The sequence below is a fragment of the Octodon degus genome, unplaced genomic scaffold, assembly GCF_000260255.1.
Source record: "Octodon degus isolate 3935 unplaced genomic scaffold, OctDeg1.0 scaffold00072, whole genome shotgun sequence".
NCBI classification, from domain to species: Eukaryota; Metazoa; Chordata; class Mammalia; order Rodentia; family Octodontidae; genus Octodon; species Octodon degus.
The window spans coordinates 5,334,596-5,351,162 of NW_004524648.1; the positions used below are offsets into that span (position 1 = coordinate 5,334,596).

A 16,567-nucleotide genomic window follows, 5' to 3' on the forward strand; every position below is an offset into this window, starting at 1 on the left:
GATAGGGATAATAAACCGCTGACATCTGAAGGCTTCCCCTTGTGCCAGGCTCCATTTACTAAATGTCTCCACTTTTCGGATTTGAAAACTTCGAGCTCCCCGTAGTCCCTCAGTATTTAGCTCTGTGTCTTTCATTTGTGGGGCTATGACTGTTCCACAAGAATGCGGGGCTTCAACAAGCTCGTTCCACCAGAGCCTAGGCAAATAGCTCAAAGGTAAAGCACTTGCTTAGCATTCATGGAGCCCCGAGTTACAGCTTCAGCATCAAAACAAAACAAAAACCAACCCAAGAATGTTTCACCAGCGCCGAAACTCTCATAAGTCTCGAGCACCCTTCCGAGCCCGGGGAACCTTTCAAACTCGCTCAGCTGCTCCACGTCAACTCCGCCCACCCCGCTGGCATTCTTTCTAGCGTGTCCGGAGTGCTGCTCTCGATTGGCTAGGATGGCTACCGTGGTCCCGCCCCCTTATTGCGAGGTTTCTGATTGATGGAAGCTTACGTAGCCCCGCCCCCTGGCGGCCTAGAACCTCCGGAAGCGAGCATGGCGGCCACTGGGGCGGTAGCTACGGACCGAGGTGCGGTGGGCATTGGGTGGGAGCCGGAGCTCCGGGATTGCGAGGGAGGAATGGAGGGGGCAGGTTCGAGGTGTGGTAGAGATCCCTCAGCCGCGGGCCAAGAGTCGCTTGAGACGCGATCCCTTCAGACCTGGCCCAGGGTCCCTAGCCCTGCAGTCTTTCCGAACGTGGGCTGAGGATCTCTGAGGGCCGGTGGTCCGGGCTCCTCCGCGTCAGGGTGGAGCTGGCGGCCGAGCCTGCTGCCCGTGCCTCAGTCGGTCCCCCGGTGTCCCCAGAGGTGGTCCGGGGCAAGCGCGCTGCCCTCTTCTTCGCTGCGGTGGCCATCGTGTTGGGGCTGCCGCTCTGGTGGAAGACCACGGAGACGTACCGGGCCCCGTTACCTTACTCCCAGATCAGTGGGCTGAATGCCCTGCAGGTGAGACCTCGGTGAGAGAGTGCCTGGGGCAGCCCACTGGTAAGGTGGAGACTCCGCTGACAGCCCCGGTCCTCCTTCCTGCAGCTCCGGCTCATGGTGCCCGTCACTGTCGTATTTACCCGGGATTCAGTGCCCCTGGACGACCAGGGAAAGCTACCCTTCACCGTTGTGCATGAGAGAGAGATACCTCTGAAATGTGAGTTCATGGGATTCAGGGCAGTCTTTTGGGTCTGAGCTGAGTCTGGAGAGGGTTGGATAGGAGGAACGTGGTTGTCCCATAACCTCCTAGCAGAAGAGCTGTCTGAACAGAGTGTGTTTGGGTACTTTAAATTCTGCGCCTAGTCTATGGCCATACCACCCAGAATGCGCCCCATCTCCTCTAAATTCTGTACCTGTCATTAAGGAAGCCATATTTTTCATAAGTTATGCTGCCTGATTAGAAGCAGTTGTTTGCCCTTCAGAGTAGAAGGGGAAAAGAGATGTAGTGGAAAGAACACAGTTTGAATTTAACATGGGTATGTACAGACTCTAGCTTGATGTCAAACACTACTGTTAGGCACTTTTTTTAGGTGCCAGGAATTTGGGGATGAATAAGAAACTGATAATGATTTCAAGAAATTCATAGAGAAGACACATAAGTAAAAACAGTTACTGCAGAAATTACAAGAAACAAGAGATAGCATTCCAGAAAGAGCACTTAACTGCCTGAGAGGAAAGAAAGGCAGAAAATTGATGTAATTTTTAAGCTGGATCTTTAAAGGATGTGTAAGAATTCAGGTTAAATAGAAAGAGAAGAGACAATAGCATGAGCCAGTAATAAGAATAACTAGGTTGCTACTGCTTACTGTGTGCCTGAAACTAGGCGAGCACTTTACATGTATTGCCTCATTTAATCCTCTAACGTTAGGAACCCATTTTATAATAAAGAAACCGAAACTTCAAAAGAGTTTAGTTTGTTTTGGACACAAAACTAATAAATGGAGCTGGGATTAAATCCAGGCCCAACTGATTCCAGTACTCTCAATCTTTTTTTTTTTTAAATTTTATTTATTTATTTATGTGTGTGTGTGTGGCCAGCTCAGCCCACCAGGGGGCGGGGCTGGCTGGCATGTGGTGCTGGGGGATTGAACCGCGGTCCCTGTGCTTTGTTAAGCTTGTTCTAAGTAGGTGCTTTAGACCACTGAGCCATCTCACCAGCCCAGCACTCTCAGTCTTTTAATCAACAAACTATACCTCTCCTATGTAAAAGCATGGATGTGTGAATCAGCAAGAATGAGCAGTTTTACCTTACTGGAGTGTGAAGTAAAATACTAGCAGTGGCTGGAGATAAAGGCTGAATCCTGACTATGACGTACCCGTGTGCTGTTTACTTTCTAGCTCCGTAACTTTAGTCAGTATTTTATTTATTTACTTTTGAGATGGAGTCTTAGTACATAGGCCAGGCCTCTAATTTATGGACCTCCTGCCTCAGCTTTCTGAGCGCTAGGTTATAGGCATGTACTTCCACTCAGGTGTGGTAAAGCCATTAAAAAAAAAAAAAATCATTTCGTGTGATTCAGCCAAATGTACACATATATTTTGTTTTTCTGAGCAAAAAATGTGTCATACCTCACATGTTAGTTTGCAGTTTGATTATTTTTTAGTTTTATCATGGACATCTTCATATTTGGTGACACAGTTTTCAGTAATACTGTTTGGAAGCAGTGCAGTGACCAAGAACATGGGATGTAGAGAGCTGGATTCAAGGCCAGGATTGGTGGCACACATTTGTGCCCAGTATTCTTGAGGTTGAGGCAGGAGGATCATTGCTAGTTCTCAAGGCCAACCTGGACTACCTGAACCTGAGCTCAAGGCCAACCTGAAAAGCATAGTGAGACTCTGTCTCAAAAAAAAAATGTAATTTTTTGTTCTGTCACTTATTTGTGTGAACAGGAGTGTTCATTTAGCCAGCAAATATTTGAATACCTATATCTAGTCTATTTGTTTGTTTGTTTTGTAGAACCAGGGATTGAACTCAGACCCTTGTGCTTGCCAGGGAAGCACTTATTCCACTGAGCCATCTCCCCAGCTCAGATTCTAGTCTAGTTGCTGGAGAAGTGAACAAAACAGGAAAAGAAGAGAGACAATAAAAAGAATAAACATGTTAAGTGGTGATTAGAAAAACAGAACAAGGACTGGGGAGATGGCTCAGTGGAATAAGTGCTTCTCTGGCGAGAGCAAGGGCCTGAGTTCAATCCCCAATTCCACCAAAAAAAAAAAAAAAAAAAAAAGAAAGAAAGAAAGAAAGAAAAACAGAACGAGAAAGCAGGAGAGATGTTTTCTTGGGATTGCAGTTTTACGTGAGGCAGCCAAGGAAGGCCTCATCAAAAAGAGGACATTTCAGGCACTGGGGAGATGACTCAGTGGAATAAGCCCTTCCTTGGCAAGCACAAGGTCCGGAGTTCAATCCCCAGTTCCGCAAAAAAAAAAAAAAAAGGACTTTTGAATAAAGATGTAAAAGAGGGAAGGAAATTCCCTGTGCATATACCTGGTGGGAAGAGCTTCCTGGCAGAGGAAAAAGCAAGGCTAAAGACTTAAGGTCAGAGTAGGTGAGACACCTTTAAGGAACATGAGTTTCTTTGTGGTTGGACTGGAGAGAGAACAAATGAAATAAAACCAGAGAAGTAAAAGGTCACGAAGGGCCTGATAGAGCATGGTGAGAATTTTGGTCTATATTCTCACTGAGAGGGGAAACCATTGAAGGGCTCTTAAAAAAAATATGAAAGCATGACTACCATTATCACATTTCAACAAAGCTAGCAATAATCCCTTAGTGCTACCTAATTCTGTCTCTCTTTTTTTTTTTTGGTACCAGGGATTTAACTCAGGACCTTGTGCTTGCCAGGCAGGCACTTACACCACTGAGCTATAGCCCAAGCCAGTACTACCTAATTCTCAATCTTCATTTAGATTTCCTAAATTATCTTACAGATGTTCTTTTACAGTTGTTTTATTCTAATCAGGATTCATTTGGTTCTCTCTTTCCCCCCTTTTTTATATGTATATTAGTTCCCTTCTACCCCACCACTATATATTTTCTTTTTTTTGGTGGAACTGGGGATTGAACTCAGGCTCTTGCGCTCAACAGAGAAGCACTCATTCCACTGAGCCATCTCCCCAGCCCCACCACTATATATTTTAAAGCTATTTATTTGTGGAAGAAACCAGGTCATTTGTTTCATAACACATCTCACATTCAGAGTTTGGCAAATCACTTCCTCATAATTTCATTTAACTTATTCATCTAGTATCCATATTTTGGTAGTGAAATCTAGAGGCTTTTTAAATTAAAAATTATTAAGTGACAATTTGATTAAAGATATGTAAAACTACACTGAAACCTTGAGAATTTTGCTGAGAAAAATTAAAGAATTTCTCAACCAAAAAAAAAAAAATTATTTGTTTGATATAGGGTCAGCTGGGGAGATGGCTCAGTGGAATAAGCGCTTCCCTTACAAGGGCAAGGGCCTGAGTTCAATCCCTGGTTCTGCCATGGTTGTGGGGGGGTGGGGGGGTGGAGGGAGTGTCTTGCTATGCAGCTCAGACTTGTAGTAATCTTCCTGTCTCAGCCTCCCCAGCACTGGGATTACAGACATGCACCATCATACCTGGTTTTGGTGGCTAGCCCCCGAGCTATTTCCCTAACCCTTGAAATCTAGAGGTTTGATTAAAGCCAGGTTTGATCTTTTTAGGCACAAATAGTTTATAGGTGGTGCTCTGTAGTTCTGTTTTGTTACATCACTAGATGTGTGACGGCTAGTTGTCCATGTTGAATGATGCAGAGGTCAACAAGTTCAGCTATTATTTGATTTCTATATATTTTTTAAATCTTTTTGAGAGAGTCTCGGTTTGTAGTTAAGTTTGGCATTGAGCTCATGACAGTTCTTCTGCCTCAGCCTCCTGAGTTCTGGGATCATGGGCATGTGCCACTGTGCCTGTCAGTTTTAGATTTCTCCATCAATCTTTAACCTGAAGTTTTTAGCATCTGCTGGAAGAGGAATTGATTTCCTTAGCAATTGTCAATATTGTTTTTTCAGTACTATCATTTCTTATGTGTGATACAGAATTCTTTGATAAAGAGGAACTTTCCCAGTAAATTTTGGGTTCTGCTTGTCAAGTTTCAGGGACAAAAATCATTTTGGAATTGCCTGACACATGTAAGATTAATTTGGAGAGAACTGACATTTTTTTTTTTTAACAAATTCTTTTTTTTTTTTTTTTTTAATTTTTTATTTATTTATATGTGTGTGGCCAGCTCAGCCCACCAGGGGGCGGGGCTGTCTGGCATGTGGTGCTGCGGGATTGAACCACGGTCCCTGTGTTTTGCTTAGCTTAGCTTGTTCTAAGTAGGTGCTTTAGACCACTGAGCCATCTCACCAGCCCCAGAACTGACATTTTTACAAGGCTTAATCTTTCCATCTTTTTTTTTTTTTTGCTATTTTAAATTATTATTACTGCAATTGGGGATTATGAAAAACAATTACTTTCTAATTAGATATTGCTGGTATTTATACATCTGTTGATTCTTTTCTTTTTTTTGGCAGAACCGGGGATTGAACTCAGGCCCTTGCGCTTGCCAGGCAAACCCTTATTCTACTGAACTATCTCCCCAGCTTTTTTTTTTTGTACAGGGAATCAAACTCAGGATCTTGCTCTTGCCAGGCAGGTGCTGATCTATTATCTCTGGCTCCTGCTGTTGATTCTTGTGCATTCTTTCTGAACTCTTTGTAGGGTGTGTGTGTGTGTGTGTGTGTGTGTGTGTGTGTGTTGGTAGTGGGAATTGAACCTAGAATCTTCATATTCGCTATTTCCTCAGCTTCTTTGTATCTTTCCTTTTTTATTTTTGTAACAGGGTCTTGTTACGATAGTAACTCATCTAAGGTGGGCTTGAACCAATGGTTCTCCTGCCTCAGGCTCCCAGAATACTGTGGTTATAGGTGTGCATCACCACACCTAGCCACTTTTTCTGGTTTTAAGAATTTCTTTAAGACCAGGTATGGTGGCACATGCCTATAATCCCAGTGCTGGGGAGGCTGAAAACAGGCGATCACTATGAGTCCGAGTTGCATAATGAGGCCCTGTACCAAATACATTGAAAAAAAATTTTTTTTTTAGTTTATTCTTTGGTTTTCTTGGAAAACAATTTACTACTTCAAAAGTGGCCCTGTTGCTGCTTTCTTTGAAATATTTGTAAATTTTATTTCTCTTATCTTGGTTAGAAGGCGCTCCCCTGGCAAGTGCAAGGGCCTGAGTTTAAACCCCATTTCCGCAAAAAAAAAAAAGAGGAATTTTGGTTAGAAACTTCAGAATGCACAATGCCAGGGCTGGAGAGATGGCTCAGTGGTCTAAAGCACCTACTTAGAACAAGCTTAGCAAAGCATCAGGGACCGCGGTTCAATCCCCCAGCACCACATGCCAGCCAGCCTTGCCCCCTGGTGGGCTGAGCTGGCCACACACACACCACACACACTCTGTCTGTCTGTCTGTCTGTCTGTCTCTCTCTCTCTCTCTCTCTCTCTCAAATAAATAAAAAAAAAAGAATGCACAATGCCAAATAACAGTGAGAATATTGGCGTTCATCCTTGCTTTATTTATTTATTTATTTATTTATTTTCTTTGAGATAGAGTTGAACTCACCATGTATCCCAGGCTGGCCTCAAATTCACAGCAGTTTTGCCTCAGCCTTCTAAGTTCTGGGATTACTATTACTAACTAATGAAATTACGTTTAGTGTTTTATCATTAGATGTTTTACTTTTTATCAGGAATGTTTATTGAAATTAATTATTTGGGGGTAGAGATTGGAAGACCATGTGATTTTTCTCCTTTCACCTACTGATATAATGAATATTAAAACATCCTCTACCCCCACCCCCACCCTGCAGTGAGAAGATATTTCAGGTCAAGAGACCAGAGTATGGATAGGCACAGGCAAGAGTATGGGTGGAAGGCAAAACTGTTGTGTTTGCTAGTGTCTGTGTGGAAATGATTGGAGTTGGCTGTAGCTGCTTGGTGTATGGTAGTTCTCTGCAAACAGCCATCTTACTGTCTGGAGACACCGGACAGTTCTAGGGCTGGAGAGGCACTGTCTGACACTTGTTCTTCCCATCATGCAATTCCTTTCCTTCCAGACAAGATGAAAATCAAATGCCGTTTTCAGAAAACCTATCGGAGGGCTTTGGATCATGAGGAGGAGGCCCTGTTATTGGGTAGTGTACAAGGTAAGGGAAGGGATGAGTGTACCATTTTGACAAGAAACTCTCTCTCTCCCCCTTCCCCCCTCTTTCCCTCCCCCTCTCTTTTCCCTCCTCTCTCTTCTCTCCTCCTCCCTCCCTCTTTCCTCTCTCTTCTCTCCTCCTCCCTCCCTCTTTCCTCTCTCCTCTCTCCTCTCTCCTCCTCTCTCCTCTTTCCTCTCTCCTCTCTCTCTCTCTTTCCTCTCTCTCCTCTCTTTCTCTCTCTCGTTCTTTCTTTTTTTTTGAGATAGGGTCTCACTATAGATCAGGCTGGTGTTGAACTCATTATATGGCTCAGACTGGCCTCAAATTCACAGCATTCCTCTTGCTTCAGCCTTCCAAGTGCTGGGTTTATAGGTGTGCACCATCATGCCTGGCAAGAGGCCCTATTTTCCTGCTGATTTTATTTTATTTATTTATTTATTGTCTTTTTGAGACGGGGTCTCATTGTGCGGTTCAGGCTGGCCATGAGCTTACTTTATACCGCAGGCTGGTCTCGCAGTGATTTTCCTGCCTCAGCCTCCTAAGTGCTGGGATTATAGGCATGTGCCACCACTCCTGGCCTGCTGATTTTAAAATGTATAATTTCCGTGCTTTGTCTTGCCTCCAGAGCATCTCTGGGAAAGCTGGAAATACGGTACTTTGGTTTTAGCCTGGACTGCTCAAGGCCCAAGAACCAGACTGGCTGACTCAAATCTGGCCACAGAGCCAGCTGTGGTGGAAGAGTGGCCTAAGCACTCTATGTGGGTTGGGGGAAATGGTCCATGTTGCATGTGGTGTGCCACCTACTCTTGTCTCCAGAGGCAGAAGCCACGCTAGCTCAGCCGAACGAACAAGTGGAGGGTTCCCTGACTGTATACGTGATCTCCGAGCACTCCTCACTCCTGCCCCAGGTAGGGTAAGCAAACAGCTCTGGCCTCGCCTCTTCCCTTCTCTTCTCTCTTAGTTACCTCTTTCTTGTAGTGTTACCTGTAGCTTCTTTATACCACAGAAAGCTACATCTGTTAAAAAGGAATGCTGGTGGGCACTTATTCATTGACTTCGGCTTTGGGGCTTTCTAAATCCAAGACTTGTATGTGATTAAAGTGCCAGTGACCATTTAAAATAGAAAAAAAAAAAAAAAAAAAAGAGAGAGAGGAATGGTGGCACAGGCCTGTAATCTCAGGTACTCAGGGAGGCTGAGGTGGGATCATTACAAGTTTTAAGCCAACACTTAGTGGTTCAGCATCCCTGGATTCAATCATAGCATTGCAAAAAAAAAAAAAAAAAAAAGGAAAAAATTAGGATTAAAAAGAAGTAAGTGGTTTAAGAGTTCAATCATGTGTATAAACAGTATATTTAATTTTAGTTTTGGGGAGAGGTGAGGCCAGCGCTGCTCTGAGTGAGTGAGGATTGAACTAGGCGCTTTATGTTGAGCTACATTCCCAGCCCAATTCCCCCACTTTTTCCCCCAGAGATATGATCTCACAGTTGGCCAGATTGGGTTCAAATTTGGGATCCTGCCACCTCAGGCTATGTGAGTGGGTATTATAGGTGTCTACCACCATGTCCAATAGTTTTGTTTTTTTTTCTTTTTTTAAAAGAAGAGAAGCTTTAATTTGGCTCACAAATTTGACATATTTGATTTGACATAAGGGGTGTAATACTGTGCTGCTAAACTGATACATCTTTTTTTTTTTTTTTTTTTTTTTTGGTGGAACCAGGGATTGAACTCAGGCCCTTGCACTTGCCAGGGAAGCACTTATTCCACTGAGCCATCTCCCTGGCCCTCATCTTGTCATCTTCTGGCACTTTTAATTTTGTTCAGCATTTATGTTTGAGAGAATCATCTGCAATACCACATGTAATTGAATGTATTTCACTATGTAAACAGTTTATCCGTTCTGTTGCTAATGGACATTTAGGTTATTTCCAGTTTTACTGTTAGATATAATGCTATTATGAACGTTCTTTTTTTTTATTATGAACATTCTTATGCTTGCTTTTTGTTATGTGCCATTTTTGTAGCTCAAGCTTTGAATTTTTAAAATCATTTATTTATTTGTTTGTTTATTTGGTACAGGGTCTCACTATGCAGCTGGGAAAAATAGTGATCCTCCTGTCTCAGCCTCCCCAGCACTGGGATTATAGGCATGTGCCACCATGTCCAGTTTTTGTGGCTATTGGGCACACCCAGGGCAGGGCCAGCAAGGCATGTGATACCTGGGATGGAACCCGGACCCTTGCGCTTCCCCAGCAGATTCTTAGACTGCTGAGCTATCTCCCAGCCACATGTCCTTTTTTTTTTTTTTTTTTCCTTTAATATATTTGCTTGTTGCAGGGTCTTACTATGCAGCTTGAGCTCATGGTGATCCTCCTGCTTTCAGCCTCCCCAGCACTGGGATTACAGGTGTGCGCCACTATGCCTGGACTCTGGCCAGCTCAGCCCACCCTGGGGGCAAGGCTGGCACGGCTGGCGCAGCATGTGGTGCCAGGGATTAAACTGTGGTCCCTGTGCTTGTCTAAGCTTGCCTAAGTAGGTGCTTTAGTCCACTGAGCTATCTTGCCATCCCCAACTTCTCTTCTTGCTCCACATGCCATCTCTTGGTTTCCCTTTCACCATTTTACCTGCCCCTGAACATTTGAATACTGCTTCAGCCTCTGTCAGCTGGAAGTGAGAAAAGAATGGAAATATATGAACACACTCATGCGTGCTTACAGCTCAAAAATTCTGGGTTAATAGCGGAGGTGCAGGACTTTGTCAGTGACAAAGGCCAGAGTGCTTTCCTGCTTTCTTCACTGAGCCACAAGCATTCTATCCCTTGCTCACCCTCACAGGACATGATGAGTTACATTGGCCCTGAGAGGACAGCAGTTGTGCGGGGGGTAATGCACCGGGAGGCCCTTAACATCATTGGCCACCGCATAATCCAAGTAGCCCAGGCCATGTCTCTGACTGAGGATGTCCTTGCCGCTGCTCTAGCTGACCACCTCCCGGAGGACAAGTGGAGCTCTGATAAGAGGCGACCTCTCAAGTCCAGCTTGGGTAGGGTACTGGGCCTGGCCATAGGTGGGGAGGGAAATGAATTATGTGAAGCAGGAGGGGCGTCTGCATGCAGCTTCTTCTCTGATCACCACCTTTCCTTAGAGCACTCTGGGTTCCTTACCCTGGTTTATTCCCCTTTTGGTTCCAAGAGGACAATCAGCTTAACAGGCGCACATGCTGCTCCTCTCCCCTAATGAATAGGACCCTCTGATTCCTGAATGCTGTTTCTGTAGGCTATGAGATCACCTTCAGTTTACTCAACCCAGACCCCAAGTCCCATGACGTCCACTGGGACATTGAAGGGGCTGTCCGGCGCTATGTGCAGCCCTTCCTGAACACACTCAGTGCTGCTGGCAACTTCTCTGTGGACTCTCAGGTGAGCATGGGAATGAGTCAAAGAGTCTCTTTGAAAATCCATGGGCCAGGGATATAGCTCAACTGGATAAGTGCCTGCCTGGCAAGTACAAGGTCCCGAGTTCAATCCCTGGTACCGCAAAAAAAAAAAAAAAAACCCTGTGTATTAAAAAAAAAGAAAAAAGAAAATCCACACATATTTAGTGTTTACAGATGCATCTGTTCTTCCATCTCCCTTCCAGGATCTGATGATTACTTGGGAATTTCCTGTGTTAGTGTGTGTACATGTGTGTCACAAGGACACGTACTGAGTGGAGCTATGCTTATATATGTGTGTCATTTGAGAACAGGTTCTGGGTCTTGTCTTTCCCTCTGTGTCTGGCTCAGGGAGTTCCATCGATACATTACAACCTTATGGATCCTAAAATTGTTCAGCAGTTGCATCTAGAGGTTAACACCATCAGTCATCCTTATGCTTATGAGGTCTTTGGAGTGGAAGTGATGGCTTCTGACTTGATTTGACCTTCTGGTCACAGAATTATGCTGTTCTTTGTTTTCCTCTTTCTTTAGGCTATTAGGAAACCTGGTAAAATGTGTGGTTTTCAAAGTATGTATTTAGTATGTTGACTTTAACTTTGGCTTTTTTTTTTTTCTGAATCTGTTTCTCTCAGCCCTGACTTTGTCTCTTACATTTTACCTTGTTCTGACTGTATTATTATTATTAGCTTTGTTATTTATTTATTTATTTTTCCCCATAATTTTATTGATAAACAAATAGCAGTGAGACAGTTTCAAATCAAATTGGTAGAACAGTTTCAATAATTAACACATTGCATACATTCCTCCCAGTGGTTAATTGCTGTACAAGATGCAGACATATCCTATCTACAAACACCATTAGAACAAATCACTCTATTCATTAAGAGAATGTAACTATATATCTATCCTAACCACTTTGAATACACAGATACAAAATGGACATTCATCTGTATACCCTTTTTTTGTTAAGTTCCGTTATTTGAATATTACAGGTGTGTTAACTCAGCAAAACAATCTAAAAGAGTTCAGTAGTCCATAATAGTATTGGGTCTTCCACTTGACTGGCAATGTCAGAAATTGTTGACCTGAGTCCCCTACAGCTCAACATAACAGCATGGCTTTACTTCTTATATTTCGTTTTTATACTTTTCTGCTGGATGGTTAAAACCAAGGTAAAGCAGGACCTAGGCAACAAGAGTTGTAGCTTTTGGGTCTGGTAAGGTCAGTGAAATCCCCTCAGGATTTATCCTGAGATCCTGTACCTCAGATTGTAGAACCTTTGTCAGTGTCAGCCATGTGGATGAGTCACGGCCATTGCTTGGCCAATGTGCTCTCTATGAAAGCCTGAGAGAATGTTTTCTCTCCATGGGACTCTCCTTAGGCACACTCTACATCAACGATCACTTTCTTCTTTGGCCCCACAATCTCCTTGATCAGAACTTTTGGGACACTACGGAGTTACATGATGTAACAGTACAAGTTCTCATATGTCCTGAGTCTTAATAGACCTTGGAAGGCTAGGGCCAAAATGTTGGCTTTCCTTGCAGCCCTCCTTTTCATCTAATTTTGGTCTGCAAACTTAGGTTGTTAACCATCCAGAAGACAAGCTTATTGTTATTACCGTACAACTTAGGCTGTTAAGCTTAACCTCACTGTCTGTCTGGATATCAAACATCTTAGGCGGACTGTATTATTGTAAAGCATCTCATTACTTTTTTTTTTTTAGCGAAAGTGGGCTATAAATGAATGCATACAATAATCTTCCCTCTCTTTGCTCCACAGATTCTGTACTATGCAATGCTGGGGGTAAATCCCCGCTTTGACCCGGCTTCATCCAGCTACTACTTGTCCATGCACAGCCTCCCCCATGTTATCAACCCCGTGGAGTCCCGGCTTGGTGAGCTCCAAAGGACCAGGGTTTTTCTGCCAGGCCAAGGAGGGACCCTGAAGGCACAGCATGTGGGGCTGGAGACGGTTGTGCACAGTGATAGTTCCAAGTTGTGTATAATGATGCTTTCTAAGCTGTGTTGGTCTGAGGGGGCAGGGGGATTTTGGTCCCTTTTTCATGCTGCTCCATGGATGTCCCCTCCATCTTTACATTCATCTTTTTATTTTTTCAATTTTTAATTTTTTTTTTTCCAGATAGGATCTTGCTCTGTAGTCCAGGCTAGTCTTGAACTTGTGGTAGTCCTCCTGCCTCAGCTTGCAAGTGCTGAGATTACAATATATCTGTCTTATCCAAGTTGTTTATTAAACATTCCCAGTACTTTTTTTTAAAACAAAAAAAACAGTACCATGATTGAACACAGAGAGCCCAGAACTTCATCCCTGTCCCTTAAGTTTTTATTTTGAGACAGGGCTTTGCTGAGTGGCCCAGCATGGCTTTGATTTCCAACCTTCCTGCCTCAGCTACTCTCGTAGCTGGGAGTATAGGTGAGCACCACCATGTCTGGCTCAGTTTCCAGTACATTTACAAATAGCTAAGCTGAGTCTCCCTCCTTGAAAGCTACCTAGGAGTGATATGGTCATGCATGTAGGAAAGGCACAAAAAGTACATGAAGGAAGATTTAGAAATGACAGTTCAGCTAATGGAGGTGGGGGGATGCTGAATCTAGGATTATAGGGTTTTTTATTTTGGGGGTGGAATCTAAGAAAAGTAGATGTGGCCAAGAACTGTAATCTAGGCAAACTAAAGTGGGCTATAAGGGCCAGCCAAGTAGCTCAGTGGATTGCAGTATCTGTAAGCAGGCATAGGGGCTGAGGGTTCGATCCCTGGGCTTGCCATGCCGGCCTAGTAGTGAGACCCTGAACACCCTGTAGACCCTTCCCTAAAATACAAAAACCCCAAAAAACCCAAAGTTGGATGTAAATCAATGCTATTAGAATTTTAGGCCCAGAGCTAGACCAGTATAGATCGTAGGTTGTAAGATGGGTGTTAAGGTTATAAGACCTTAACAAATTCCTCCTGCATTCATTCTTTCTTTTTTAGATTTTTTTTTTCTTCTTTTTTTTTTTTTTGGCGGAACCAGGGATTGAACTCAGGCCCTTGCACTTGCCAGACTAGTGCTTATTCTACTGAGCTTTCTCCCCGGTCCCTTTTTTTCTTTTTGAGACAGAGTCTTGCTGTGCAGGTCAGGCTGGCCTTAAGCTCACTTTGTAGTCCAGGCTGTTCTCGAACTCACAATGCTCCTTCTGCCTCAGTCTCCCAGGTGCTGGGATTATAGGCTTATGCTACCTGTCAAAATTTCTTCTTTATTTATTGTTTTTAAATTTTTATTTCTGTTTGTATTTTAGGATAGGGTCTACAGGGTCTCACTACATAGATTGGACTCATAGTGATCCTCCTGTTTTCAGCCTCCCAAGAGCTGGGATTACTGGCGTGCGCCACCACTCCTAGTCTCAATTGCTGTCTCAGAGTGCTCTGGAGGCAGGGCCGGCACTGGTGCCAGGGATCTTACCCTGACCACTGCTTCTGCCTAAGCAGGTGCTTGAATCTACTGAGCTATTTCACAGGCCCTCTTTTCTTTTTTTTTTAATATTTATTTATTTATTTATTTATTTATTTATTTTGTGTCTGTGTGTGGCTGGCTCAGCCCACCAGGGGGCGGGGCTGGCTGGCATGTGGTGCTGGGGGATTTTTTTTTTTTTTTTCCATTTATCACACAGAAGCTAATTCTGGGCTTTATTTGGAAAGTTGTAGGCCGAGATAGGCATATGTATCTATGGAATATTAGACAGAATCCAGAAATGGGAAAACAGGATTTTTTTTTTTTTTTTTGGCGGAACCAGGGATTGAACTCAGGCCCTTGTGCTTGCTAGGGAAGCGCTTATTCTACTGAGCCATCTCCCCGGCGGTGCTGGGGGATTGAACCGTGGTCCCTGTGCTTTGCTTAGCTTAGCTTGTTCTAAGTAGGTGCTTTAGACCACTGAGCCATCTCACCAGCCCCCCCTCTTTTCTTTTTTAATCAGGAATTGAACTGAGGACTTTGTGCTTGCTAGACAAACTGTGCTACTGAGCTATATCCCAGGCCCATTCTTTGACTCATTTAGCAAACATTGAATGAATTCACTGAGGGACTGCTTTGTGGCATGTTAAGTACAGAGATGGAGGATAATTCAGGCAGAGGGAACCAGGAGCTTAGATATTGAAGAGTAAGAGCATAGACATTCAGAAAGCTGAGCATTGGGGAGGGAGAATCTTGCAAGCAAGCAAGCAAGCTGAGCACCTTTTTGCGGCTGAAATGTGATGAGTGTCCTATGATGAAATGCAAGGCAGGCAGGCGCTAGATCATAAAGGACCATGCTAAGGAGCTTAAATTTAAACCTGATGTGAATTGCTAACCATTGAAGAATAGCAGGGAACTGACATGAGAGTACATTGCTCTTGTGCATAAAGCTAGTTGTAGCAACAGTATGCCTTGTTATGGTGGCTATGAAGGCTTTCTAAGCAGTCAAGGGGAGGAGATTCCAGGGGCACTGGGGTTAAAGACTATGCATGCATTTGTGTGGCACATCTTGGGGGAGGCTTCAAGGTTCTTTATCATGGAAATTTAGGACTTGATGGGATAATGTCCTAATGATGATCAGTCCAGGAAACTGAGTACAGAGGGAGTGGCCAGCAAGTGAGAGGCTGACTTGGCATTGAACTCTACATCCAGTATGTTTTAGTATCCTGACTTCCTTTCTCTTTGTATTACAGGATCCAGTGCTGCTTCCCTGTACCCCGTGCTCAACTTTTTACTCTATGTGCCTGAGCTTGCCCACTCCCCGCTGTACATTCAGGACAGGGATGGGGCTCCAGTGGCCACCAATGCCTTCCACAGTCCCCGCTGGGGCGGCATTATGGTAATAATCACACTATGCAGGACCTACAGCCCGGGTGATAGCAGGGAGGGAGGGTGCTGCATTTCTGTGCCTCTTCTCTGCCAGCCCCTCCATCTCTTATTTCTGTCAGTGTTTTCTGAACTGTGACTCTTTGCACTTGTCAGTTTGCACTTAGGACTACCCTGTGTCCACCTTATGTGGCTCTACCTGTGGGAGCCTTGCAAGGTTGAGAACCTTATCATTCCTGTTATACTGGGTATTTCTCATGGGAGGGAATTCTCAAATTGGATAAAAAAAAATACTTAACAGGATTCTTAGTGGGTTAAATAAGATAATTTACTTAAAGCTCCTTATAGTAGCTTTTCAAAAAAAAAAGTGATGCCACGGGATACATATCTCCTAGAGAACAGAAAAATCCTCATCCTTCTGTCTCATGGCCTCCAGTGTGTCAAGGATAGAGCTGTGTGTGATGAGATGTGACGTTGTGGCAACCTCATTCCCCTCTTTCAGGTATATAATGTTGACCCCAAAGCCTACAATGTCTCAGAGCAGCCAGTGAGAGTCGAGGTGGACATGGTGCGAGTGATGGAGGTGTTCCTGGCCCAGCTGCGGTGAGGTCCTATGAGATGCTGTTGGGATGTGGCCACTTTCTCCTGGGCTGTAGAGGGAGTTGTAGAGCAGGATGAAATCTCACCTGCTGGGATACTTTGGTTGTTCCTAGAGCCAAGTATAGAAAGGTTTCTAAGGATCATTTCATCTTTCTTCTAAGGAGTAGTAGTTGATGAAATCTGTTTTCAGAAAAAAAGGCTCATGGAAGTCAGGTCTCCAGATTGTGATGAGGGCTGCTTAAGAAAATAACCGTTAAAGCTTTCAGCCTCAGGTTGCTGTAGTTCGACCCCCACAACACTCCAGCCAGCCAAACCACCCCTGAGGGCATTCGGAGAAAAAAAAAAAAAAAAAAATCCTTATTCCATTAGGGGGCTGGGGAGATGGCTCAGTGGAATAAGTGCTTCCCTGGCAAGCGCAAGGGCCTGAGTTCAATCCCTGGTCCACAAAAAAAAAA

The 16,567-nt window shown here is 44.0% G+C and overlaps 1 protein-coding gene across 2 annotated transcripts in view; it reads left to right on the forward strand.

Moving 5' to 3' along the window:
• Nucleotides 1-509: 509 nt before the first annotated feature.
• Pigs (phosphatidylinositol glycan anchor biosynthesis class S) overlaps nt 510-16,567 on the forward strand; it is an 18,440-nt gene continuing 2,382 nt past the window's right edge. The window contains exons 1-10 of one of the 2 annotated variants that reach the window (XM_004635414.2): nt 510-576; nt 852-991; nt 1,076-1,187; nt 7,161-7,250; nt 8,064-8,155; nt 10,080-10,287; nt 10,521-10,663; nt 12,463-12,577; nt 15,380-15,525; nt 16,015-16,115. In XM_004635414.2, coding sequence (XP_004635471.1) covers nt 543-576; nt 852-991; nt 1,076-1,187; nt 7,161-7,250; nt 8,064-8,155; nt 10,080-10,287; nt 10,521-10,663; nt 12,463-12,577; nt 15,380-15,525; nt 16,015-16,115 — 1,181 coding nt within the window. In that variant the 5' untranslated portion in view covers nt 510-542. The remainder of the gene's footprint in view (nt 577-851; nt 992-1,075; nt 1,188-7,160; nt 7,251-8,063; nt 8,156-10,079; nt 10,288-10,520; nt 10,664-12,462; nt 12,578-15,379; nt 15,526-16,014; nt 16,116-16,567) is intronic. The other variant, XM_023719981.1, reaches the window with a different exon arrangement.